General features: G+C 36.5%; 1 protein-coding gene across 2 annotated transcripts in view; it reads left to right on the top strand.

The window, feature by feature from the left end:
- LOC101741950 (protein sidekick) overlaps positions 1 to 25,645 on the top strand; it is a 41,409-nt gene that overhangs the window by 4,552 nt on the left and 11,212 nt on the right. For both annotated transcript variants that reach the window (XM_012689255.4, XM_062670600.1), the window contains 16 exons: positions 12,082 to 12,174; positions 12,385 to 12,561; positions 12,651 to 12,867; positions 12,970 to 13,673; positions 15,277 to 15,396; positions 15,878 to 16,033; positions 16,932 to 17,058; positions 17,961 to 18,256; positions 18,502 to 18,687; positions 19,201 to 19,613; positions 20,293 to 20,515; positions 20,983 to 21,179; positions 21,552 to 21,761; positions 23,801 to 24,055; positions 24,461 to 24,689; positions 25,146 to 25,466. In XM_012689255.4, coding sequence (XP_012544709.2) covers positions 12,082 to 12,174; positions 12,385 to 12,561; positions 12,651 to 12,867; positions 12,970 to 13,673; positions 15,277 to 15,396; positions 15,878 to 16,033; positions 16,932 to 17,058; positions 17,961 to 18,256; positions 18,502 to 18,687; positions 19,201 to 19,613; positions 20,293 to 20,515; positions 20,983 to 21,179; positions 21,552 to 21,761; positions 23,801 to 24,055; positions 24,461 to 24,689; positions 25,146 to 25,466 — 3,924 coding nt within the window. The remainder of the gene's footprint in view (positions 1 to 12,081; positions 12,175 to 12,384; positions 12,562 to 12,650; positions 12,868 to 12,969; positions 13,674 to 15,276; positions 15,397 to 15,877; positions 16,034 to 16,931; positions 17,059 to 17,960; positions 18,257 to 18,501; positions 18,688 to 19,200; positions 19,614 to 20,292; positions 20,516 to 20,982; positions 21,180 to 21,551; positions 21,762 to 23,800; positions 24,056 to 24,460; positions 24,690 to 25,145; positions 25,467 to 25,645) is intronic.

The raw sequence follows: 25,645 nt of genomic DNA, 5'->3' as shown, positions 1-25,645 counted from the left end.
TATGTAATGACACCACGGAGTTCTCTATTTGAATATAATAGTGATGTGTGAGAGTTTCTATTTCTACATGTGCGTAGTTCGCCCTATTGTATACACGAGAAAAGTTGTTATCCTGGGGATTTCGTTTCTGAAGTTGCACTTCTTACAGCAGCAATTACTACTTAAAGCCCACTGAGTTTCTCGCTGGATCTTCTCAATGGGTCGCGTTTCCGCCCACTGAGTTTCTCGCTGGAACTTCTCAATGGGTCGCGTTTCCGATCCGGTGGTAGATTCCGCGAAGCACTGCTCTTGCTAAGGCCAGTGTTAGCAACATCTCGAGTTTGAGCCCCGAGAGCTCACCTACACGCTGGGGTAACGTTGATATAGCCTCTCAAGGCTATCAGTATAGATAGGAAAAAAATCTACTTAATATATCCTGCGGGGGTCGTTTTTGTGAAAATTTTATAATGGTAGAGAACCCTTTTTCGATTGCCTCGAAAGTCGTTCGGTCACTGTTTTATTGGCAGCTGGGATTTCGTTTTGCTTGCGTTCTGAAATTAAATTCTTTATAGTTGGATAGGTAGCTAGTAAATTTTGTAATTATTATGTTATAGTTTATATGTATAGTTGAATTAATTTTAGATGCAAATTGAAACAAATACAATAAGAAAAGACAATTTTTTTTTATTTAAAAACAAACGAGCTTCTCTAACCCACTAAACTAAATTAATTAACAAAATGGACAAATCCGTTAATGCATACCTGTAGTGTAGGTATAATCCAAAAAATACTACTACTACTACTACCACAATACAAAACCGAAACAGAACTTATACCTCGTGGCGAGATTTACGTTGTAGATGTCTATGGGCCGTGTATTCGTCCACCTAAGCAATAAAAAATAAATACTGTTTCCATACATTCCAAACATCATAAAAAAAAAGGACCACTGACTATAGTTTACACGGTACACCTAAAAACAACATTAGTGTTGGGCTAACCAAATTACTTATTTTATTGATAAGTACGTAATACCCACATTAATCGACGTTTCTATCCGTAAAGTTTGAAAACTCCCATCTCTATCTAGTCCGAGCGGTCGTCGGTCCGCGTTGGTGCTTTTGTCTGACTCGGTGTTTCAATTTTACCATAGGAGAATTCCAGACGTAAGCGCGAAAAATACGCCCTTAATACTAACGATAATAAAAAAGAGGCTTTCAGAGGAAATGCGGGTGCTAAAAATTAAAAGAATAGGTTTTAAACAGATATCTCGCGGACTTTTCCAACAACCTTCCCAGATAGTACACGACAGAGACAACTCTGACTGAAAATAACTAAAAAATCTACATTGAATATTCGAATTCAATTTTTCCCTCTTCAAAAATAGTCTGATTTTTTATTACATAACTTAAATCACAAAGCTCCCGTGGGTAGCTCGAGGCTTAGTTGCAAATACTCAATTATATTGCATAATAAGGGCTGTTGTATCCTGTAAACCGGAATGAATCACCGCTTTGCTGCAGAAATAGGCAGGGTGTAAGTTCGCACTTACCGTTGCAAGCACACAATACGTGCTACCAGTACTTTCGCAATGTCGTACATTTTGGCGAGTTTAATTTTTATTTATTTAATTTTTATGAAAATAATTGTATGTCTGAGTATTGGCACTGTTTGAACTCATTAGGTGCCGCTGCAATCAGATTACAGTGTTTTTATTTCTAAAGCAAGAGGCCTGCAGCAATGATTCGGATTATAAAATATAAATCTCTAATGTAATTATTAAAGGGGGAAAAACGAGAAAGTATATTCGTTGCAAGGACAAAAACAACAAGTACTAGACTTTGGTAAATCTGATAAAATGGTTGGCATCACTATAGAGAGTATGTTGTCAAATTACACTTGTACCAGGCTATTTATTACATCCGCAAAGCAATTCTAAACTCAAACTGATATAGTATGTCTATTTATCTATATTATTTAAATTATAAAATCCCTCAGTCACAATTTGTTGACCCCAGGTGGACATATGACTGAAAAATAGTTTATGACTGTATTCAATAGGTCTCGATACTACAGACTAAGTTTGTTATGGGGTCTATAAATTTTATGGGAAGACGGACATCTAAAATTGCTCCCAATTTTGTCTGTAACTCCATTGTCATACAACAGGAACTGGTAAAATTTATATTATGTAGAAAAAGTTGTTTGTTTGTTATAAAAAAGAAAAAAATAATAAAATTGCGAAACAGCAATATCATTTTTATTACCTATAGTAAATATAATGAAATGAAGAAAGCAATTGAATATGCAATTTCGAAAAGGGCACATCTCTGAAAATGTAAAATGTTCAGAAAATTAAAAAAAAACTAATTATTTTCTAAAGCAGTGTAAAATATTAACTTTTGAGATATATTTTAGTGTTAATTAGCAATTGAAAATTACTGGAATTATTATAAAATGGGTGTAGGTAAGCCTCAAAACTATATGTATATGAAAAAACGTATTTGACAAAATATGCGACAAGTGCCCTTTTCGAAATTGCATATTCAATTAATTTATAACATTGCGAACGATGAAAACAATCGATACATAAGCATGATGTGAAACAAAACAAAACATCATAAAGCTTTTTGCGTGCACATAAAAAGCCTTTTAGGCCTAAACATTTACGGCGTCTCTTGTGTTCGACAGCCACGTTTCAGTTAGTCGAACACAGGGCCGGCGGTCCGCTTTGACATGACCGTGAGTAAAAATAGAAAGTTAATCGATCCTTTTATTCGTGTCAGGTGATCCCGGCCTATTCTTATACTGTTCAACAGGAACTTATGTGTTCGGGCTTAGTAAATTAAACTTTACTATTTACGTTCCATAATATAACAACTGATTTCATCTGGAATTACATTATGTAATCGAAATTACATTGAATACTTACAGGAGTTACAGAATCGTATTACTTTCTATACAATGGATATTACTATTTTATACATAATCCTGTTCAATATAGCATATAATTAAACTGTTATCTTAATTCCGACATACATAGGGTATATATTCAACTTTGCAGGTATATTTAAAGATTCTTGCTCTTTCTTCATTTTGTCAGACATTGAACCATTGTACTAAGGTCTTCATTGCTTGTACTTGTATTTGCTCCATTCGCGCCATGTTTTAATATTAATAACCCCCATACAAGAGACTCCTGTGGATGCTTCTGAGAGTAGAGCCTTTATGTTCATGTTTACCGCGCTCCGCCGCAACGCCTGTCGTAGGCAGTTGTGTCTCAGAAAACAAACTTTCTCGCTTAAGAAAACTGCTCACGTTGAGACTAAGTAGCAAGTAGGAAACACGTACCTAATTTCAGAATGATATACCTTAGCTGAAAATTAAACTTGTCTTCATTCGTGCAGAAAATACAATCCGACACGGCCTATACAATGAATACTGGTAGGCTTTTTTATTTACATTTATGTTCTATAATTTAATAACTGGATGATGACCGAGCTTTGTTCGGTTTTTTTTTTGATAACGCCATCCTGTTGTTTCTTTAAAGCGGTTAGTTGCCTCCAATTAAGAAAAATAGTATTATTATTATTCGCCAATAGATGTCGGGAAGAGTTGATTATTGAAAACACGAATAAAACAACATTTTTTGAAAATAAATCGTAGCTAGATCGATTTATCGCCCCCGAAATCCCCTGAATACTAAATTTTATGAAAATCGTTGGAGCCGTTTCCGAGATTCAGATTATATATATATTAATATACAAGAATTGCTCGTTTAAAGGTATAAGATAATAAAAAAATCATAAAACTGCAATTTTCCTATCATTTCTGTTTCATCTGATTCGATTGATTTCACTGATGCCACTCTTACGATATCAGAGATAATTTATGTCGAATAATATTGGCTCAAAGAGCAATAAAGCCTAGCAAAAATGTATATTATAAAATGTTTTGACTCTGTAGCCATCTAGCAATCAACGAAGTGAATAAGAATAATTAACTAAATATGTATATACATAAATACATAACCTTATCCTTAGTAGAAAGGTCATCTTTATGTTAGGTTTAAGCTTGAAAACCCATCGCTCTACTATACAAATATGAAAATTATAAGTTAACATGTCGTCATTAATGGTAGTTGCTTCAAACTTGTGTATAATATGAATATTTTACATCCACTTAAACTTTGAGAACTTCATTAAACTTCTTCAATGACTTATTCTCTAGTGTTGTCACGTAACTTGTAGACTTGAATTAAATTTATGAAATAATTTGACGACATTTTGTGAAATTAACATTCATACATAATATTTAGTATTATTCAGATTTACTGAAATCGGATATCATGAAGATATTTGAAAGACTTGGAAGGCTTCTCGGCTTCTCCTAGCGGCTCTACTACTTGTTATTTGTAGTAGTATCATTACTTCTATCCTCGTATTTAAGGAACACAGCATATGCAATAAATCTGCGCTGACGTCATTATGTATCACAAGCACACGCTACATCAGTCCCCGTAAAAACTTGATATTAAAAAGACAATGAGCCTTATCAATGTTATAAAAGTGACTTCATTATGATGTGATAAGAGAAGGTACTTGAAACGATGAGAAGATCACTCGGTAACTGCTTTGACCTGAATAAAACATGCACTGTATTTGTTTGTTCTAGTTTCATGGTTTGCATTCAATTATACGCTCAAAACCGGGAACTAAATACTGAAACTTTTAATATTTGTTCTCGTTTTTACGTTATTGAACGAGGTTGCTAATAATTTGAAACGGGCACAGTTTAATACGAGCCCCTAAAATTAAAGCACTTAATAGTCTTCTTGTTTGCGTTCTTGTAAGTTAACCAAGCGGTTTCCCAGTTCGATGTCCTGTGTATGAATACATGTTATACCTACATGTGTTGAACGGTGGTATACGCGTGTGGTCAGCTTAAATTACCTACAACTTATAACATTACATATACTAAAACTTCAGTCTAATAATACGATTACTAGATTATGACCGAGCTTTACTCGGGTTTTTTTTTTGATAACGCCATCTTGTTGTGTCTTTAAAGCGGTTAGTTGCCCTCAATTAAGAAAAATAGTATTATTATTCGCCAATAGATGTCGGGAAGAGTTGATTATTGAAAACACGAATAAAACAACATTTTCTGAAAATGTATCGTAGCTAGATCGATTTATCGCCCCCGAAATCCCCTGTATACCAATGTTATGAAAATCGTTGGAGCCGTTTCCGAGATTCAGATTATATGTTTGAATTTGTTCGTTTAAAGGTATAAGAATAAGATATTTATTTATTATTATTTCAATTTTATTTATAATTGTTACAATTTGTATTTTTTGTCTTGTTTTAGGCGATATCATATATTTGAGAAATAAATATATTTTAAAATAACCAATACATGTTACCTGATTCTGATTGGAATGGGATCCGCGTTCTCTTTAGCTGGCTTCGGTATCCAACTAAACGTGCCATAGTTGTGAGTCACGTAACGGAAACCGTTCTTACGTTATTGATGTGTGCCCAATGTACTCCCATGTAGTATTTAAATGTAAAAGTTTTAAACCACCATAAATATGTACCGTAGTGAATTTATAAGGGTAATTCGTTCACATTTTCTGCTAACTTTTTGTATTAAATCGTTTATAATCGAACATCTGTGCGCCCCTTCGCATGCTTACGTATTAAATTTGATTAAACTTTGTCAAACGACTGTTTCCCTCAGAAATTTGAAGTTGTTTTAAATTAGAATACTTTGGTTGGAGTAAATTTAACTTACCGTTTTCCTGGTTACTCTAATACTGAAACACCATATGGTGCATACTTGTGTTTTCATTAAAGATGCATGTACTAGAAAAGCCTTTTAACAGACACTAAATTCTTATATTCTGGATTGGTATATAATTTTAGTATCTATACTGATACTAATACTAATAATAATATTATAAAGAGGAAAGATTTGTTTGTTTGTTTGTTTCGAATAGGCTCCGAAACTACTGGACCGATTTGAAAAATTCTTTTTCCATTAGAAGCCAACATTGTCCCTGATGAACATAGGCTACTTTTTTTTAAAAAAAATTTATTTATTTTTTTTGGTTTCATTTGTTAATGTTTCCGAAGCGAAGCGAGGGCGGGTCGCTAGTATAATATTATAAAGAGGAAAGATTTGTTTGTTTGTTTGTTTGTTTCGAATAGGCTCCGAAACTACTGGACCGATTTGAAAAATTCTTTTTCCATTAGAAGCCGACATTGTCCCTGATGAACATAGGCTATTTTTTTTAAATTTATTTTATTTTATTTTTTTGGTTTCATGTGTGTTTTAATGTTTCCGAAGCGAAGCGAGGGCGGGTCGCTAGTATATTAATATTTTCGATGCCTCTCGATGAATTTCATATTGGTTGGAATCAACTTTCAACACTTAAAAATAAAAATCATTTTATTGTCATGCCGGCGAACTCAATTGAAAATTACAAAATTAGAAGCATATGTTAGATGCATTACAATATTACACGTAGGAATATAGCAGAATATAGAATTCGTAGTTATCTGACATTTTCAGAATCTGGTCAGATACCAGATTGCGGAATTTAGTATCCGTTTCTTTTGTACATTCGATCTTGCCGATAATTATTATTTATAAGTTGGTCGCAATGCTACATGTAATATTATAATCAAAGAATATGAAGAAAAACAACTCAAACTATCACGGTTCTAAACGGACAGATCCCATGACAATTAAATTCGCTTCAATAAGAAAATTTAATTTTAATAAGTGACGTTGCCTTTATGTGCATTGCTTGTTTATTTCATTTTACCATAACTCATTGAATCGTTCGAATCATGTTTACTGCGTCTTAATACACAAAACACAGCATTAACAATTAATTGAAGATTTAACTGAAGACATTTCACATATTAAACCAATCCATATTACAATTATTGTTCCATAATAATATTTTCTATGCGGTAGACAGCGGCCTTACTTTCAATTATCTAATTATTTAATAATCAATTATCTAACCTACCGTTCTATACAACTTTAAGTTCAAAAAACTTTCAGCCTTTATATTTAACGTAAGTGCCCTATTTCTGATATACATCCGTTGCACAAGAGTAAACCAAAGAATCAAAAATATAAAAATTCAACACAAGTACATATACATACATATATGCTTCGATTATAATTCCAAATTAATCTTATCGCATCCTATCAGCGTTTCTGAGGATAGCCGCGCCTCAATACTTGTTCCAATTTTTGTAGGTACATAGTGTCGTTTGGCTTGTAAATATCAAAATAAAATAAGAGCTAAAACTGCAAATTCATTACAGTAAATAAATAAATGATTAGAAATTAAAATATTTTTCTGTCAGAGAACGTTAAGCGTTATGAAATATTTATCCATCTTAAGAAATATTGTTCATCTCTTATCGTAAATTACCCTTGGACTAGATAATTTGAACGAAAGAAATGAATACCTTATTCGTCTGCTGAAATTTAAATGTTCACAATATTCAACTAGTGATTTTCTCAAAAAATGTATATTTTGTAAAAATTGATTTATCAGGAAGTTATTTCAACAATATATTATAGTGATTTTAGAGACTCATTTTGTTATATAGTCGCAACGCTCTGTAGTCCGCTTTTATTAATAAAAATAAATTAAAAGAACGCCTATGCCAAAGATTAAATGTAAATATGAACCAGTGAAAACATTTTTTTTGTAGCAGTTTCAGAGAAAATCTTTTAGACAGAAAATCATAAAATTATCATCTTTAAATCCTGCAATTAATGTCAACAATAAAATATAACCAGAACTCTATTTGATCACTTTGATCATATCATTGGTTTAGTGGATAGCGATAGTATCTACACTGCGCTTACTAGGGAAGATGTTAGCAAGTTCTCAGGTTCTTCCCCATGAGATATCACACCAACCAAGGCAAAGCCTTCTGGCTCATAAGCCAAAAAGAACATTAGTTTGACCATGACTACTGTATCATCTACGATTAGAATTCTATTTCATTTCCCAGTCAAAATCTTTATTCAACAAATTTTATTTTTGAGATCTGGATATCGATTGTGAATTCTTCATACTCTTATACAGATGCTTGGGACGGTTATTTAGGTGCGTATTTATGTAAGAATGCAAGCGTTTTTCATTTGACAAAGGAAAACCTGGCAAGGTAATAACAAATAAAATCTCATTTGTGTATTTGTGAACGGTTACTATCACAAAACCATCAATACGATGTTGCCCACACGTGTTGATTGTTAGCCACTGGCCCAGTTTGCTGCGGTCAATCAAGCTTTACGTGGAAAAATAAACATGTCGTAATTCACTACAAATCTGTACAAAATTTTGTAATTGTTTACGTACCGTGAATTTCCGTATTATTTTATTGAATAAATGAAAAATTATTTTCTTCCTACACATAAAATATATACAATGTGTTAACGCCTTTGCCGTATCGGCGTGTCGTCTATAATCTATATTAAACTAACTACTCTGTAATTAAAATATAATCTGTCTCTTAACACTTTTACGAGGAACAATTCCCGCCTTTTTTCTACCTACTTAATTCAATTTATACAAGCTTCATGCTCTTTACTTAATTACTTCATTTAATTCATTAAAAATACAAACTAAACATCTCTACTCTAAACAAATTATTGTACAAATATAAAATAAAGTCTCGTAATAGAAAACAACGGGATTTCATTGTATCATCAGATACACAATGAAACATTTTGGCCAACATTTTGTCAGGATTGTCGTTAGGATTGGTTAGATTTATATCGGACTCTCAAAATGATTCCGCTGGGATAATACTAAGGGAAAAGGGTAGGAGGATTAAACCTAACTGAAACGACCGTACGTAACGATCGATGTTGGGAAAGTATCGTAAATAAAATATTTAGTACCTGAGTAGGAACGCCGTGTCGTTATTAAATCCAAGCTTTCAAACTAACTCTTTTGTATTAACCTCGATTGGCAGTCGAGCTTACGGCCTTCACTTTAAATGTTTACCGGAGCCCATAGACCTCACGTTAATCTTACCCCCCCACTTTGATACATAAAGTCCGAAACTTAATTGTATTCTAAAACGACTGCCCCACTGAAGTGTGGTATCTACCTATGTGGACTTATATTAATTGTAAAATTATTGTAACGTAGTTTATCTACTTTCTGTCAGATGTAGAATCTCTAAGCGATTCTTCTCTGTGTTTAGTTAACAGCTAGTGCGTTTTAACACAGTAGACATAATCATTCATCATTTAACTTGTTCATTAATATGTATAATATTTAACAATGTCATCGTTACTAAATGTAGATATTTTTAGCAACGGCTTAATAATTTAAATAAATAAAAAAAATACAAAAGTGGGTAGGAACGATCGACACAGAATATTAAATCTAAGACAAGTGAACGCTGCGCGCGCTTCTAGCAAAAGTGATCCGAGGTGGCGTGATGTCCCCGCTGGTGGGTCGGTTGCCCCTCCAGATGACGTCACGAGTCCACGTGAGTGCTCGTCATCAATGGCTCCGCCCATCGACTTTGACTTAAGAGGAAGTCGCCTCTAATACGGCCTCTCCTGACTGGTGGACGTCCACGTTCACCTCGATGTCATGACCGTCTTCAATCTCTGACGATGCAGGACTCACTGTGTGCACAGCGTTTCTATCGGGGTGTTCTATGATATCGTCATAGAAATAGATTGTTTGCATTACCATCATGATTTTTGTACCATGAACCATTAGTAAAAGTTAGTAGTTTTTGTGAGCATTTTACATCACATTTCAGTGTGTTCATGTATAGTAGGCTCTTGTTGAGTTACGTTAGATGTACTGACGACATGGCACTGTTACCATATCGGGTGTATAATATACTGTGAGAGTAAAGTCTGGTTGACATGGCCAAGTTAACATGTCAAGCCAATACACTCGTAACGTGAACTGCGTTACCACGTCACACCTTTACGTGAACTTTGTTACCACGTCACAACATATACGTGAACTATGTTACCACGTTACAACATCTACGTGAACTATGTTACCACGTAAATCTCTGCGTGAACTATGTTACCACGTTACAACATCTACGTGAACTATGTTACCACGTAAATCTCTGCGTGAACTATGTTACCACGTTACAACATCTACGTGAACTATGTTACCACGTAAATCTCTGCGTGAACTATGTTACCACGTTACAACATCTACGTGAACTATGTTACCACGTAAATCTCTGCGTGAACTATGTTACCACGGTACAACATCTACGTGAACTATGTTACCACGTAAATCTCTGCGTGAACTACGTTACCACGGTACAAAATCTACGTGAACTATGCTACCACGTAAATCTCTGGAAGCATGCAGTCAACCCCAAGAATGTTTGACATTACGCGTCACTGGTGACTCAACTAGTGCCTGAACCCTACGAGGACTCGGCCTTACCTGACCTCCACCAAAAATTAAATCAAATCGTGAATCTGTAGACTAGCGTTCGCGAGTCAACCAGAGGGCCCATTATGCCCCGTATCATTATTAAAGTTCCGAGTTTGTCAGTCAGACCTCTGACCATCTTAAGACAGAGCAACGATCTCCTGGCCCACTCGACGTATGATGTAAAGCAATCTGATGCTAATTGCATAACATTATAAAGAATATTGGCATAGTCTAACTTTTGCGGACCCAACGGCTTAAAGTCTTTTACGAAGTTACCCCACGTCCGGTCACTAGACAATCACACGTGTAACCAAGTACGCTCATCACTCTTAAGACAGCTCAAAACTCGTGACAAATACTCGGTGCCTTCCCAGTTAAGGATCTAGCCCGTTCTACTTCCTTACACAATGTGTCTATGTATTGCACGGCAGGGTAAAACTTAGAAATAAGGTAACCATGAGTTCGATCTGAATTTACGAATCTAATGGATTCGGTTAACATCCGTGCTGATGTGGTAGTTGCCTCTTTATTGTCACAACGCGTGGTGGAACTATTTTACATCTATTCTCAAACGCGGTTACAATCGACACGGCGATGGAACAAGACGGCGTCCCGTTTACATGATCACCGACCTGGACAGTCGGACTGTTGTCTAATTGACGTATTGATGGAGTGTGTTGCCGACTAGTAACATTTTAAACCCTTCGAATGTTATTTCCACCCATCGAAACTGAGCATTCAGTCTCGAGCATGTTCTATCGCGTCAATAAAAATAGACCGTAAGGTCGGTTGTGATAAAGTCGTTGAGCTAGTTACTTGGTGATTTATTACATTTCATAAGAGGGTATCCGACAAAAAAAATCTACTTCGCACCAAGAATCGATATCATTAACGCTGGGGTCAAAATTAGAAATATAAAAATGGTTCGACCTTACTTTGGACAGTGCACTTAATGCTCCGATGATCCTGTCTGTAGCGTCGTACGCGCGGGACTCTGACGGCGGCGGTGATGTGATTCCCAACGCCACCACGGGTCCGGCGCCACCACCGTCCGCGGTCGAGGGACGTGCGTCTTCTATCTGCGACCCTAGCGGGCTCGACTCATGCGCAACGTTCACATTTGAGTTTTAAGCAATTAAACGCGCCAGTATTATTCCTAATTGGTCTCGAACATTCGGCGAATGCGAGCGTCCTCTTACCCTGCTTCCAGTTACACGTATATCGGTCATTACGTTGTTAATTTAATGCAAATTTTAAAAACAAACTGTACGCCAGGATAACCCAAAAGCGGATAGGGCACAAGCCCTATCCCACTTCTGATTTTAGCAACGGCTTAATAATTTAAATAAATAAAAAAAATACAAAAGTGGGTAGGAACGATCGACACAGAATATTAAATCTAAGACAAGTGAACGCTGCGCGCGCTTCTAGCAAAAGTGATCCGAGGTGGCGTGATGTCCCCGCTGGTGGGTCGGTTGCCCCTCCAGATGACGTCACGAGTCCACGTGAGTGCTCGTCATCAATGGCTCCGCCCATCGACTTTGACTTAAGAGGAAGTCGCCTCTAATAATATTATGATTATACAACAACTGTCGTCGAATAATTGCTTTAAAATCGTAATTTCCATTTTTCAGTACAAATGCAACCACCTCGATTTAGTATGCAACCTTCCACGTCAAATATTGTCAGAGAGGGTACAACCAAGATACTACAATATTCTGCGATGGGTAAGTAAAATTAATAGTATAAAGAATTAAACGTATTGAGTTAAATTTGACCTACTGAGGTTCGCGGGAATCCGCTGGATGTAAGCAGCGCAGGACCGATCTTTGTAGCGAGGCTTGGAGGAGGTCTATGTCGAGCATGGACGTCGGTGCGCTGATAGAATAGAGTTAAATTTGTTACTTCTTTCTAATTACGTTGTAATGTTCATCTAGGTATACCACAACCGATGTACAAATGGCTGAAAAATGGAATCCCCCTGACTGATTACTCTTCCGAATTATTTTATAAAATTCACAACACACAACGGCAAGATGCCGGCGCTTATCAGTGTATCGCAAAAAACGACGTGGGTGCAATTTTCAGCAAAAAAAGTCATATAATAGTAGCCTGTAAGTTCACTAAGAAAGATTATTAAATGATATAATAAGTTAAAAATAACTTTGATTGCACAATAATACCACAAAACATGTCTTTACAGATATGGGAGTATTCGATAACATAACTGATACAGTCGTAAGTGTAGAATCTGGTAGGGCAGCTATAATTGAATTTCCCCATATTGAATCGGAACCATCCCCTTCGGTTATTTGGCAAGATCAACATGGAGCTTTAAAATACGATCAAAAATATGCAGTAACTGGGAAACATCAACTAGTCATATTATGTGCGAATCATGAAGATGAAAGATCATATCGGTTTGTAATAGAGTACATTTACCACGATACCATCTAAATTACAATATCGCAACTGAATAACAAAAAAAAATATTTTTGGCAAAACCTTATTTTATATTGCAGAGTTCGAGCTATAAATACACAACTAGGTAAAGAAGAAAACAGTCCTTATATCAAATTAAATGTATACGGTGCTGATGACAAAGAAATACCACCGGAAATCGTTATTAAACCAGAGGATACCACAATAACAAAAGGACAAGAATACACTGACTTGTACTGTATCGCAAATGCGAGACCACTTCACGAATTAGAGACTTTATGGTTCAAAGACGGTATCATGATCGATCTAGCAGGAATTACATTTAACTTAAACGACCAATGGAATAGAACTCTATCCCTTATATCTGCTAACTTAACCCACACGGGGCAGTACACGTGTCAAGCGAGGTTGAAAACCGGCGGTTTTGCCACTGTTACCGCATCCGCAACAGTCACAGTTTATGAGAAGCCAGTATTCTTAACGAATTTAAGATCCGAAACTTTTGGAGAATTCGGAAAATCTATTGTATTGGAATGTGATGTTCAAGGTATACCGTTACCTGGGATCACTTGGTATAAAGACGCTAAAAAGATCGCGAGTGTAGGTGCTGAAGTCGGAGAATCGGACAACTCAGATGTTGATGATGGCGGAGGCAGGTACAGAGTCGAAGTGGATCGATCACTTGTCATCAGCGATCTAAAAATGGAAGACATGGGTATTTTTCAATGTATAGCGAGCAACGACGCCGGGGAAACGTCCATATACACGTGGCTGAAAATAAAGAGTGAGTAATGTACTTTATGCTTAGAATTTGCTGTACTAGTGTTCGCCCAATGATCGTAATTTGACCATAACCTCTGACTGACATAAATATTAATATTTATTTTATGTATTACTTTTTCTCTTACCTCAAATATCGTTATATGTATTACTTATGTGTTTTTGAATATTTGGAAAAAGGATTGTTTCCAATATTTATCGGTAACAGTACATCTGCTACCGTATCTATTAAAACTTTAATATGTATGTATATAAAATATAATCGGTTGATAAATAAAAGAGAAAATTGTACTTTTTCCAAAACTTTTCATTCATAAAACACTAAAGCTTGTCAATAGCTACTAAACGAAAAATAATATCTGGTAACAAACAGAGGATGAATTTATACTTAACAGTATTGTCGTTACCTATTTATAAATAAAGAGTTGTATTATAAGAACCAAATTAATATGTAATAACGAAACTGTTCTCACTGCCATGCAGCATCCACTAGACGATTACCACGCAGTCATATGAAGTTAATTAGAATGAGAAGCTCAGACAAAAAGTCAAAAACATTCAAATTCGATACCGGCAGTAAGAATAATTTTAAATTAGTTCCATTAAAGCACAGAGTGATGTTTGAGTGGTTTATATTGTCACAGAAATTTGCTTTCCTTATGTTTCCGTTAAAAATATTTTTATTTGTAATTCCAGTATACACTTTTTTTTGCTTCTTTATTGCGTTAGAAAATAGACACTTTTATACAACGAATTTAAAGAATAATAATATATGTAATTGTGTTTTGTAATATAGTATATTAAAATTAAACAATCAAATTTCAATACTTAATCTGGGACACACTACGTACTAATTCGACGAATATCCGATTTGAATTTACCAACTTACAGAGATATATAAATAAGGATGTAAATGATTAAAAAGAGAAACATTGAAACGTGAACGCGAAAGTTTATTCAGTCACTAAAATACGGAACACATATAAAATATTCACCATTCAGCTACCTGACTTCTGCAAGTGTATTGACAGTTGCAAAGTTTACTGAAGTTGTAATAGTCCCTTGTAAATTGTAAAGAATCCGTTGGCGATCTTATACGGGGTGTCAACTTGTTTCTGGAAACTTTCATTTTATTTTAATTATTTGGAAATGCACGCTTTGTAATACAATTGAAAATCAGCTGGCATACAGGCAGCTATGTGACGCACAGTGAAACGGGTCATCGTCAGCTTTCTTCTCTTTAGATTACGGGCCGTTAATGTATACTGTTTCGGATGGGTAGAAAAAAATTTTTGTTTGTGTTGAACTTCCATATCGACTTCACGAGCATTTCTTTACACCTTAGGTAATACTTGATTATAACTTATATTTTAACGTAATTTTAGTCTTAGCACCTGCATAATGAGATAGAATAGTGACAGTGCATGACGTTTAATTCTAAATTCTTATAATTATTGTTTGCATGACTCGTATAATAGATAGATTTAAATCGTTTCCGTGTGATACTAACACTTTTCAGGACACGTGTTTTTTTTTTTTAAATGTCAAAAGAAGTATCGCTATAAGTATTCTTGTACTTACTAACTTTGTGTGTGCGTGGCTTGTAGCGTCCCCGCCTATAATGCAGACTCCGCCATCGAATCTGACCGTACTCGACGGGAAAGACGCAACTATTTCATGCCGTGCCATCGGAGCACCAACTCCCAACGTTACCTGGTACTTTAATGGTTAGTAACGCCCGAGAAATGTTATTCGAATACCCATAGCTAATTGAGATCCCTCACGCGTTTTATTTTGCTCTTAATAATGTAATGTTTGTGGGAACTATACCACTTTGTAAATTTAATGGTGTTTGTTTGATTTCATTTGATGATAGATTAGTAAAGAACATTTTTAAAGCGACATGTTTTTATTTAATTAGTACGGTACGTAATATGGTTCTGAGTAAACGTAAAATCTATATATAAAAAGACAAGTTTCATTTAATTTTTATGATTTTAGACTCTGATAATAAATCTATCTGGACGACTATAATAATATGGTTCTGAGTAATCGTAAAATCTATAATAAAAAGAAAACAAGTTTTATTTAATTTTTAAATTTTAGACCCCTTAATAATAAATCTATCTGGACGACTATATGGTTCTGAGTAAACGTAAAATCTATAATAAAAAGAAAACAAGTTTTATTTAATTTTTAAAATTTTAGACTCCTTAATAATAAATCTATCTGGACGACTGCAAGCTCTTGAAGATGGAGATTTATTGATAACTAGCACAACAACAGCAGACAGCGGCAAATATACGTGTCTTCGTGCGAACGACGCCGGAAACGTATCTGGAGAGGCATATCTGACAGTACTCGGTAAGAATATTATACATTCAAATTATAAACTCATACTACCTAGTGTATGTTTTATCGTGTACATCGATGAAATTAACAGTGCACACAGGGATGCCTCTACATAATGTATTCAAAACAAAACTCTTAGTTTGTGAAATAAATAAAACATGTCGTCGCGTCCTTATTTTAACGTAACACATGTGAGCAACGATCAAAAGAAACAATAGTAAAGAGGGTTAAAAAAATGCTAACCCGTGTATATTATTTATTAAGTCCATATTGTTTCAATAATAATCGTGAGTAAGTTATTTGTTTTTTTTTATTTGCGTAATAGTTTACCGTCCGCAGATTTTCTCGCGCGAACTTACAGTATATGTTCCGTGAGAGGAGACCCTTGCTTAGTGAGATGTAAAGTAGGCTATATTCTCTAACAGGGTTCAAACTATTTCCATACCGAGTTAGTTTCATCAAAATCGGTTCACTGGCTTGGGCCCGAAAACACAACAGGCCGAGTTACTTTCTTATTAATAATATTTGCCCTTTAACTTCTAACGGTTTAAAATTAATTTCCAAAAATTTTATATAAATATATTGTATGTTATACAAAACGCGGTTTTCTTGAAAGGGGCCATCCATACGTCACACGAATTTTAGGACTTTTGAACCCCTCTCCCCGTCATTGTCGCAGGTTGTCACATTTTTATAAAAAATGAAAAAATATCATAACAAAACACTTTTGCAGCTGTATGAATGGGGTAAACTTAATTGAAGTTCAATTAAAAACATCGAATTGTTCATACTAAATAAAACGGACCTTTTATAAAGATTAAACGTCGCTTAAACCACATAGCCTTTCACCTTCGATATGTATTAATTGTACATACCTCGTTGATATCTAAAGCATTTGTTTCCATTTCAGTGAGAACTCAAATTATTGCTCCGCCTGTGGACACTCGAGTGCTTCTAGGTCATACAGCGACGTTGCAATGCAAAGTTTCGAACGATCCCAATGTCAAATACAATATTGATTGGTTCCACAACAAGCAGTGAGTGTCTAACTACAATTTTATTTGTAATCTTAAACAAATCTTCGAATGCTAAAATTATTTAAATTAATTTTCTAATAAAAATGTTTGACATTTACATTTCATCAATATAGCTGCGATGTTGATTTGGGGATCAGTTTGAGTGAAATCAAACATAACATAAAAATTCAGATAGATTTATATGTTTCTAAACGTAAAAAATACAATGCTATATCATTTCATTTCATGCCATGTTTCATATTAATCAACTTCATTTCATTATTATATAGTTAGGTTTTCGCGAGTCGCAGACATAATTAAACCAAGCTTTACAGCTTAATCTCGCATTTAATTTTTTTTATTTTATTCATTCCGACATTTCTTCAGTCGTTGTAGACCACGAAAACTGTAAAGTATTCGAAATGTCAGAAATAATATAGTGACAATAAAAATTACAAGATTAAAGTGCAAAACCCTAGTTTTTATTATAAAACGCCATAGTAGCTCGAAGTTTATGATATAAGGTACGTACTTTAACCCTTTGAGCGCGAACCGTCGATAGATCGACCTTCTATTAATGTGTATAAAGTGCGGAGCGTCGGAATCCCGACTAATACTCAGTTTGATTCAAAGTATTAAGTATCCACCTGTACGAATGTGTTTAGAGCGCGCATGTATAATATAAAGTTTTTAATAACGTAAAAACATTCGCAAATAACCATTTAAAATTATTTTGCTGTAAGTTTAGCATTGATTTTTGTTTTTTTTAAGGTAAAGTTTTTGTATGGTACCTACTTTTTTTTTCAAAAATCCTTTAGCAATTTCTGCAAAATATGTGATAATAAGCTCAGCACTAAAAGGGTTAAAAACAATTTGAGAAGTATTGCGTATTGTAATGATATTCGAAATATTTGTAACTGTAGGCCGATGACAGCTGGCTCCAGGGTGATAGTGTCGGCGGACGGGGCACTGCAAGTGCAGGCGGTGCGCGCTAGCGACGCCGGCGAGTACACGTGCGTGGTGACGTCACCGGGCGGCAACCACACGCGGCACGCGGTCCTCTCCGTCATCGAGCTGCCCTTTGCACCGACAAACGTCCGCGCAATGAGACTGGAGGCGGCCTCTCAGCGCGCCGTCAACATATCGTGGACACCCGGTTTTGACGGAAACTCACCGATCCAAAAGTTTATAGTTCAAAGGAGAGTCGTCCCCGAATTCGGTACGATATAATTTCTTTAGTAATGTTGAGAATTACAACTAAAATAGAAGGAACAGATGTCCTTAAAATAGACACTAGATATCCCATTCAATGAAGATTATAATATCCTGAGGCTCCACTTAACAATTTCGCATAGCAAAGAGACAAGTTTAGGCAAAAAATAACATTACTGCTTCATGCATGTGATTCATATTCTATAGCTTTTTTTAATTTATTTATAACGTATTTATTCACTCTCTGATTAGGACCTATACCGGACCCATTGCTAAATTGGGTAACAGAACCGATGAACGTTTCTTCGACCCAACGCTGGGCTTTATTGACGAGTTTGAAGGCCGCCACTTCGTACCAGTTCAGAGTCTCAGCTGTGAACACAGTAGGGGAAGGGCCGCCGTCGGACCCGACAGACGTGCTGACCCTTCCACAGGAAGGTAAATAAACTTCTTCATTAATATGAAATTAAAAAAATCAAATATTAAACAATTTTTTGTCATCTTTGTTTTCAAACAAAAATGTCATTTTCACATAATTTTAAGTGTATTTTCTTTGTGATCAAGCGGCTGAAGATTTTATATGCTGCCAAGGTACGATTGATGTAATATCAACCTGTATGTTTTCCTTTTGCGATATTTATCAGTTTCCGTCAATTTTTAGTAATAGTTTAAGAATGAAGTCTCAGTTATAAATTGTGTTTTTGAAACCTTTTTTTTCTGCCCAATTTGTCTTCAATTTCTATATTGTATGTCATAGTCAAGTAGATTTTTATAATCGCCATGTTTTATTTTTTGCATGTTACTGATGTTGCATATTTTGATACTTTTTTCATGCATTATAAGTCCGTGCTTACGTAACACTTTTATATATCTTTACACGCACTCAATTGCAGCGCGATGAGTTTTTAGTTGAACCAAATTTAAACCATACTTAATGATGAACTATTTCAGCGCCGTCCGGTCCTCCCGTTGGATTCATAGCTTCCGCGCGTTCTTCATCAGAAATAATAACCCAATGGCAGCCTCCTTTAGAAGAGCATCGAAACGGACACATTCTTGGATTCGTCATTAGATACAGACTACGTGGCTACGAAAACAGCCCTTGGACTTACCAGAACATCACCAACGAGGCACAGAGGAACTATTTAATACAAGACTTGATCACGTGGAAAGATTACAACATCCAGATTGCTGCGTACAACGACAAAGGTGTTGGAGTATTCTCAGATAGCTACACTATCAAAACGAAGGAGGGAGTGCCCGAGGCGGCGCCCGACAGCGTGCGGTGTGAGGCGTACAACTCGACCGCGGTCATGGTCACGTGGACCCCGCCGAACCCGCAGAAAATTAACGGCATCAACCAGGTACGGAACTAGTAAATAATTTACGTAATCTGTGGGCGATAAGGCAGAAATAATTCAAGGACTTTTTCGCGGGAACGCAAGGAGTGAAGTTGTGTGATTTGTTTTATTTTGTCTATTTAGTCTTTCTTCAGGTTTAAATGTATGATAAGGGTGATTTATTAACTGTTTAGTATCGGTGAAAGTGCACAAATGTGGGAAATTGAAACAAAGCCGCTGAATGTAACTTCTAGGAATCCTCCAAAAAGTCCAATGAAAAAGTCTCAGTGTATGACCATCATTTTACTGAGATTATACTTCATCACATATCATCTCATTTCATTTCATGCCATGTTTCATATTAATCAACTGCATTTAATTTCATAATATCATTATCCATGTATAAAAAAATCATTAAAATTAAAATAAGACTTGACCTAAAGGTCTTAGTTACCAGGCCATAAAATCCCTTAAAAAAAGAAGAAATAATTCAAACTTAACGAATCTCTGCATGTAAGAAATTGTATGTAAGACGAAAACTAAAAGCTCGTTCACATTCACTTTAAAAATAAAATTCACACTACATTGATATATAACCTAACAATCCCTTATATCAAAGATGATTTTGAATCTTGTTTGCCCATTTCAAGCCTTACCTGTTAACGTTAGCATGTTTCAATAACAGAACAATCTTCTCGAACAGGGCTATAAGATTCAAGCGTGGAAATGGGACGACGCAGAGAACGAAAACGTTGAACAGAAATTAGCAAGTGTGCCGCCCAACTTGCTGGACCCCCTCACCGAACAGTCGGCCATAATAGATGACCTCGAGCGGTTCACGGAATACAATATCACGGTGTTGTGCTTCACGGAACCAGGAGACGGACCCCGCAGCGATTACTTCGTCGTTAGGACCAAAGAAGACAGTGAGTTTAATGTTTTTTTTATTGCTTAGATGGGTGGACGAGCTCACAGCCCACCTGGTGTTAAGTGGTAACTGGAGCCCATAGACATCTACAACGTAAATGCGCCACCCACCTCGAGATATAAGTTCTAAGGTCTCAGTATAGTTACAATACCAGTAAAAAACTGTTTACGCGGATTTCTTTACAATAACATTATAAAATTTCAAAATAACAGATGTAGGACAAAAGGCTAAAAGAACACGCATAAGTACCAAACCGAACTAATATTTTTGATCTGATCAAGATATTAGAGCGAAGTTATAAAATTATTGTATTATACTCTGTCCTTGATTCAAGTTTATCAGACGTCTTGAAGTCGGAGAAAATTACTTTCAAAAATTATATTACATACAAACAAACATGCACACATGCATATTTGTTCTAATGCTAATAAAAGCGTGTTAACAAATGTGTTCGCAAATTTTCAGTTCCCGACGAAGTTGGAAGTCTGCTTTTTGATGAAATATCAGACCGCGCAGTAAGAGTGTCGTGGAGTCCACCGAAAAAGTCCAACGGTATTCTGCTCGGCTACAAACTGTCTTATGAAATAATAAACAATTCGAAGTCTTACAAAGAAGAGGTCCTACCGCCAAACGTTACGAGCATCAAAGTCGAACAATTGCAAGTATGTGTTTAAAAAAAAAAAAACCTTGAATTGTCAAAACAAAAAATAATTGAGTACACATTTGGTCAAGTAGTTTTAAACTTTATTGAGCCAAAACGATGTGTCGTTACATAACCTAATCTGTAGTATTATCTTTATCATCCTGGATATTCTTGGTACACTATCTGGATCTGCATTGAACTCTTCTCCATGGTGCTGACAGAATGTTACCATATATCTTCCAATCGCTATTGTAATGGAGTCTTAAGCGATAGGCAGCGGCTGGGCTGTGCCTATGTCCACGGGCTACGATGGCCAATATCAGCTGGACCGTGTGTTCGTTTGTTATCGAAGGCAATAAAAATACCATTAAGTGTTGTCTGTTCCTTCCAGGCGAGCACCCATTACAAGTTCTGGCTGTGTGGCATGACGGCGGTGGGGTCGGGCGCGGCCCGCGCGGCCACCATCCAGTCGGGCGTGGAGCCCGTGCTGCCCGACGCGCCGCGGAACCTCGCCCTCTCCAACATCGACGCCTTCTCTGTGCTGCTGCAGTTCACCCCCGGCTTCGACGGCAACTCTTCTATATCGCTGTGGACCGTGCAGGTAAAACAACGTACCGAAACAAATAACAATCTCTGTAATAGTATCATCTGATCGTTTCATACGAGGGCTGCACTAAAAGTATCGGGAATGGAATATTTCCACTGTTCCTGTCATATTAAAATCGTTTTAATTGAAAACTCCTTGGTTTTAAAAATCGAATACCATTTATTTATTTAAAAAAAGAATCTCGGTCTTGTCACGAGGTTTTGTCAAACTTGTTTAGTCGTTGAGAAAATGGAATTGACTCGAGAAAATTCAAGAGCGATGATTTATTATGACTTTCGAAGTGGTTTAACACAAAAACAGTGTGTTGACCGAATGATTTCTGCATTTGGTGATGAAGCCCCATCCAAAACCACAATTTATCGCTGGTTTGCTGAGTTTCAACGTGGACGTGTCAAGCTCAGTGATGATCCCCGTCAAGGTCGTCCAAAAACTGCAGTCACCCAAGAAAACGTTGATGCTGTGCGTAAGCTGATTGAGGAAGATCGACATGTGACATACCGCGAAATTCAGGCAACTTTAGACATTGGCATGAGTCAAATACAAATAATCTTGCATGAACAATTAGGTGTAAAAAAGTTGTTTTCCCGATGGATACCGCATTCGCTCTGTGAAGAGCAAAAAGCGGCTCGCGTTACTTGGTGCGTCAGAACTCTCGAAAGATTCCACGCAGGATCCTCAAATGCTGTATAAAACATTGTATCAGGTGACGAATCCTGGATATACGCGTACGAACCCGAAACAAAAAACCAGTCACGAGTTTGGGTGTTCGAAAATGAGTTAAAGCCAACAAAAATCGTTCGTTCACGGAGTGTTGCAAAAAAAATGGTGGCCACGTTTGTCTCCAAAACCGGCCATGTTACGACTATTCCTCTTGAGGGACAAAGAACGGTTAATGCAGAATGGTATGCTAGCATTTGTTTGCCACAGGTCGTTTCTGAACTCCGTAAAGAGAACTGCAACCGCCGCATCATCCTCCATCACGACAATGCGAGTTCTCACACCGCGCACAGAACAAAAGAGTTTTTAGAGCAAGAAAACATAGAATTATTAGACTATCCGCCGTACAGCCCCGACCTAAGCCCTAATGATTTCTATACTTTCCCTAAAATAAAGAATAAATTGCGTCGACAGAAGCTGTGGACGCCTACAAAACGGCCATTTTGGAGACCCCAACTTCCGAATGGAATGGTTGCTTCAATGATTGGTTCCATCGTATGGAAAATTGTGTCTAATTTCGCGGAGAATACTTCGAAAAGCAATAAATACATTTTTAAATAGTAATGTTGTGTCACTTCGTTAATTCCCGAAATTTTCAGTGCCTATGTAGTGCGGTAGAAGGGGTTTAACGGCAGACATATAGAAACGGCTCAGACATAAATATAGTTTTAAATAAAATTGAACAAAATAGTCATAATAATAAATGTTGACAATTTCTCTTATAAAATTAAAATTTTTGACACATTCTGTGTCCTTAGATATTCGCAGAATAGATTGATGATATTTTACGACTTAGTCTGGTGCTTACGTGCGCTGACCCATGCATGTAATTTTCTACCATTTTTATCTTTTTTAATTGTCATTATAGTCAGACTAGCACGTGGCCCACTGGATTATAAGTGATCACCGTCGCCCATGGACGCAGCAATGCCAGGAGGAACAGCCAAGTTGCAGCTTACTGCTAGTTAGCTATCTTCATATCGACGCTTGAAAGGCAAACAGGCCTAAGCGACAATAACTGCTTTGTACATTAATGATAGGCAATAACCATATTCGATGCGCAAAAAAATATATTTTAAGGTCTATTAAAATAATTTCAATCCTACAGTTACTAGCTAGATTCTACTAAAGCTAGATTCGTTAAAATAAATTTTGTTTTCAGGTGTTGAATTAGTCTACTGTAAAGTTCACGCATTGTCGCTTAGTCACGTTTGCCTTTCAAGCCTCGATATATGAAAGGGAATTGGCTAATTACGTCTTAAATTTACTCAATTAAAAAATTTGGTGTAATTTAATTAATAATTTGTTTTCGACAGGCGCAAACGGCACGCAACTCGTCTTGGATTACAATCTATGAAGTGAACGCTCCAGAAGCTCAATCCATACTGGTCACCGGCTTGGTCCCCTTCACGACATACAGACTGCGCTTGATAGCGACTAATGTAGTAGGATCCTCTCAACCTTCGGAGCCCTGTAAGGAGTTTCAGACCATCCAGGCGCCTCCGCGTCATCCCCCCAAGAACGTCACGGTTCGCGCCGTCAGTGCCAATAACTTGAGAGTGAGATGGATTGTAAGTATTCATCATTTGTTAAATGGTCCCCGAGTGAGAACTATCGGTTCCATTGATTCGTAATACTTAACTCTCCAAATTTCAACACACAGGTGACGTCTAGGAAAATAATGGTTAGGTTGTTTTGTAATGACACCTTTTAAAGTTTTAAGACAATTATACTGACATCCGACATTAACAATTCAAGTGCCACATAGATTTCCGTGTGTATGACAGTATATTTTTAATTGTACTTATTTATTTTTAGGTTTATCGTGTTTTAAATACGAATGCAATAAAAAGATTATTTAATATTTCTGAATCCAAAAGTCATAGACAAAATAATCCCGTAATACTAAGTCGTCTGCCACTAACAATATTGAAAATGCACGTACGCATTTATGTATATAAATAAACTTTTTGCAGCCTTTACAGCAGAGCGAATGGTACGGTAACCCTAAAGGCTATAACATAACGTACAAGAGGAGCGGAACAAATGACACACTTCATAGCATTATCGAAGATCACACGGCCAATTCACATGTCTTAGCCAATTTGGAGGAGTGGTCGGTCTACGAAATACGTATGACTGCAATAAACGAAGTGGGCACTTCAGCCGAAAGTCCTACGGCTTTTGAGAGGACCAGGGAAGCTGGTGAGTATATTTTCATCTCGTCTATTCTACTTTTGGAATATGGTAAACGTAGATGCTAGCGTTATGAACTCATATGCATTGTCAGCTTGGTCTTCCTGTTGCTGCAAAGTTATTACCCAGGCTGCAACAGAAATGTTCCCAAACTGATGTAGGTAATCAAATAGTTCGTAAGGTTGTCTGCTCAATGTTAGTAAAAAACCCGTGTGTAGCTGACACACGGTAGAAGTGAAACCTTTATAATTATTATATCCCTCTAAAGATGAAGCTTATAGCTGTATATATTTGTCTCTGTTTACTGTTTAGTATTTGAGTGTAGTTTCCGTTTCATCACCAAACAAGTCTAAAATTACAATGCTGTGCAAGATTTAACTTAAAAAATAAACCATAGATTCGGTCACTACACCATAAAGGCAATTCTACAAACCAATAAAATGTGTGTGTGTATTAACGTTTTAGTGCCATCACGAGGCCCGAGCGACGTATCAGCGAACGCCACTTCATCGACTACGGTGGTGGTCTTGTGGGGCGACATCTCTGCACAAGATCAAAACGGTCTCATTGAAGGCTACAAGGTGTGCTACGCGGCCGTGACGCCGCCGCCGCGCCCCGAACACAAGAAGATCGAATGTCAAGCAATACCCTCCAATCAGACGCACACTGTCACACTGACCGAGCTCAGGAAATACGTCGTGTACCAGATACAAGTGCTCGGCTACACGAGGCTGGGCGACGGAGCACTCAGCGACCCCCCGGTTACTGCAAGGACTTTTGAAGACAGTAAGTATTCGTCTTTTTCATTTAATACAATACGTTCATGTAATTCACAAAAATCAATGGCTTTACTCATATCAATGAACCAACAACGACACAAGAACAGCATAAAAGAAACAGCAAAATCACATTACACATGTATATTGTGTATGTTTTTGAGACTAAGACCTCATATCTCAAGATGG

This window comes from Bombyx mori, chromosome 10 (assembly GCF_030269925.1).
Source record: "Bombyx mori chromosome 10, ASM3026992v2".
NCBI lineage: Eukaryota > Metazoa > Arthropoda > Insecta > Lepidoptera > Bombycidae > Bombyx > Bombyx mori.
This window is presented reverse-complemented; position numbering and strand designations above follow the sequence as displayed.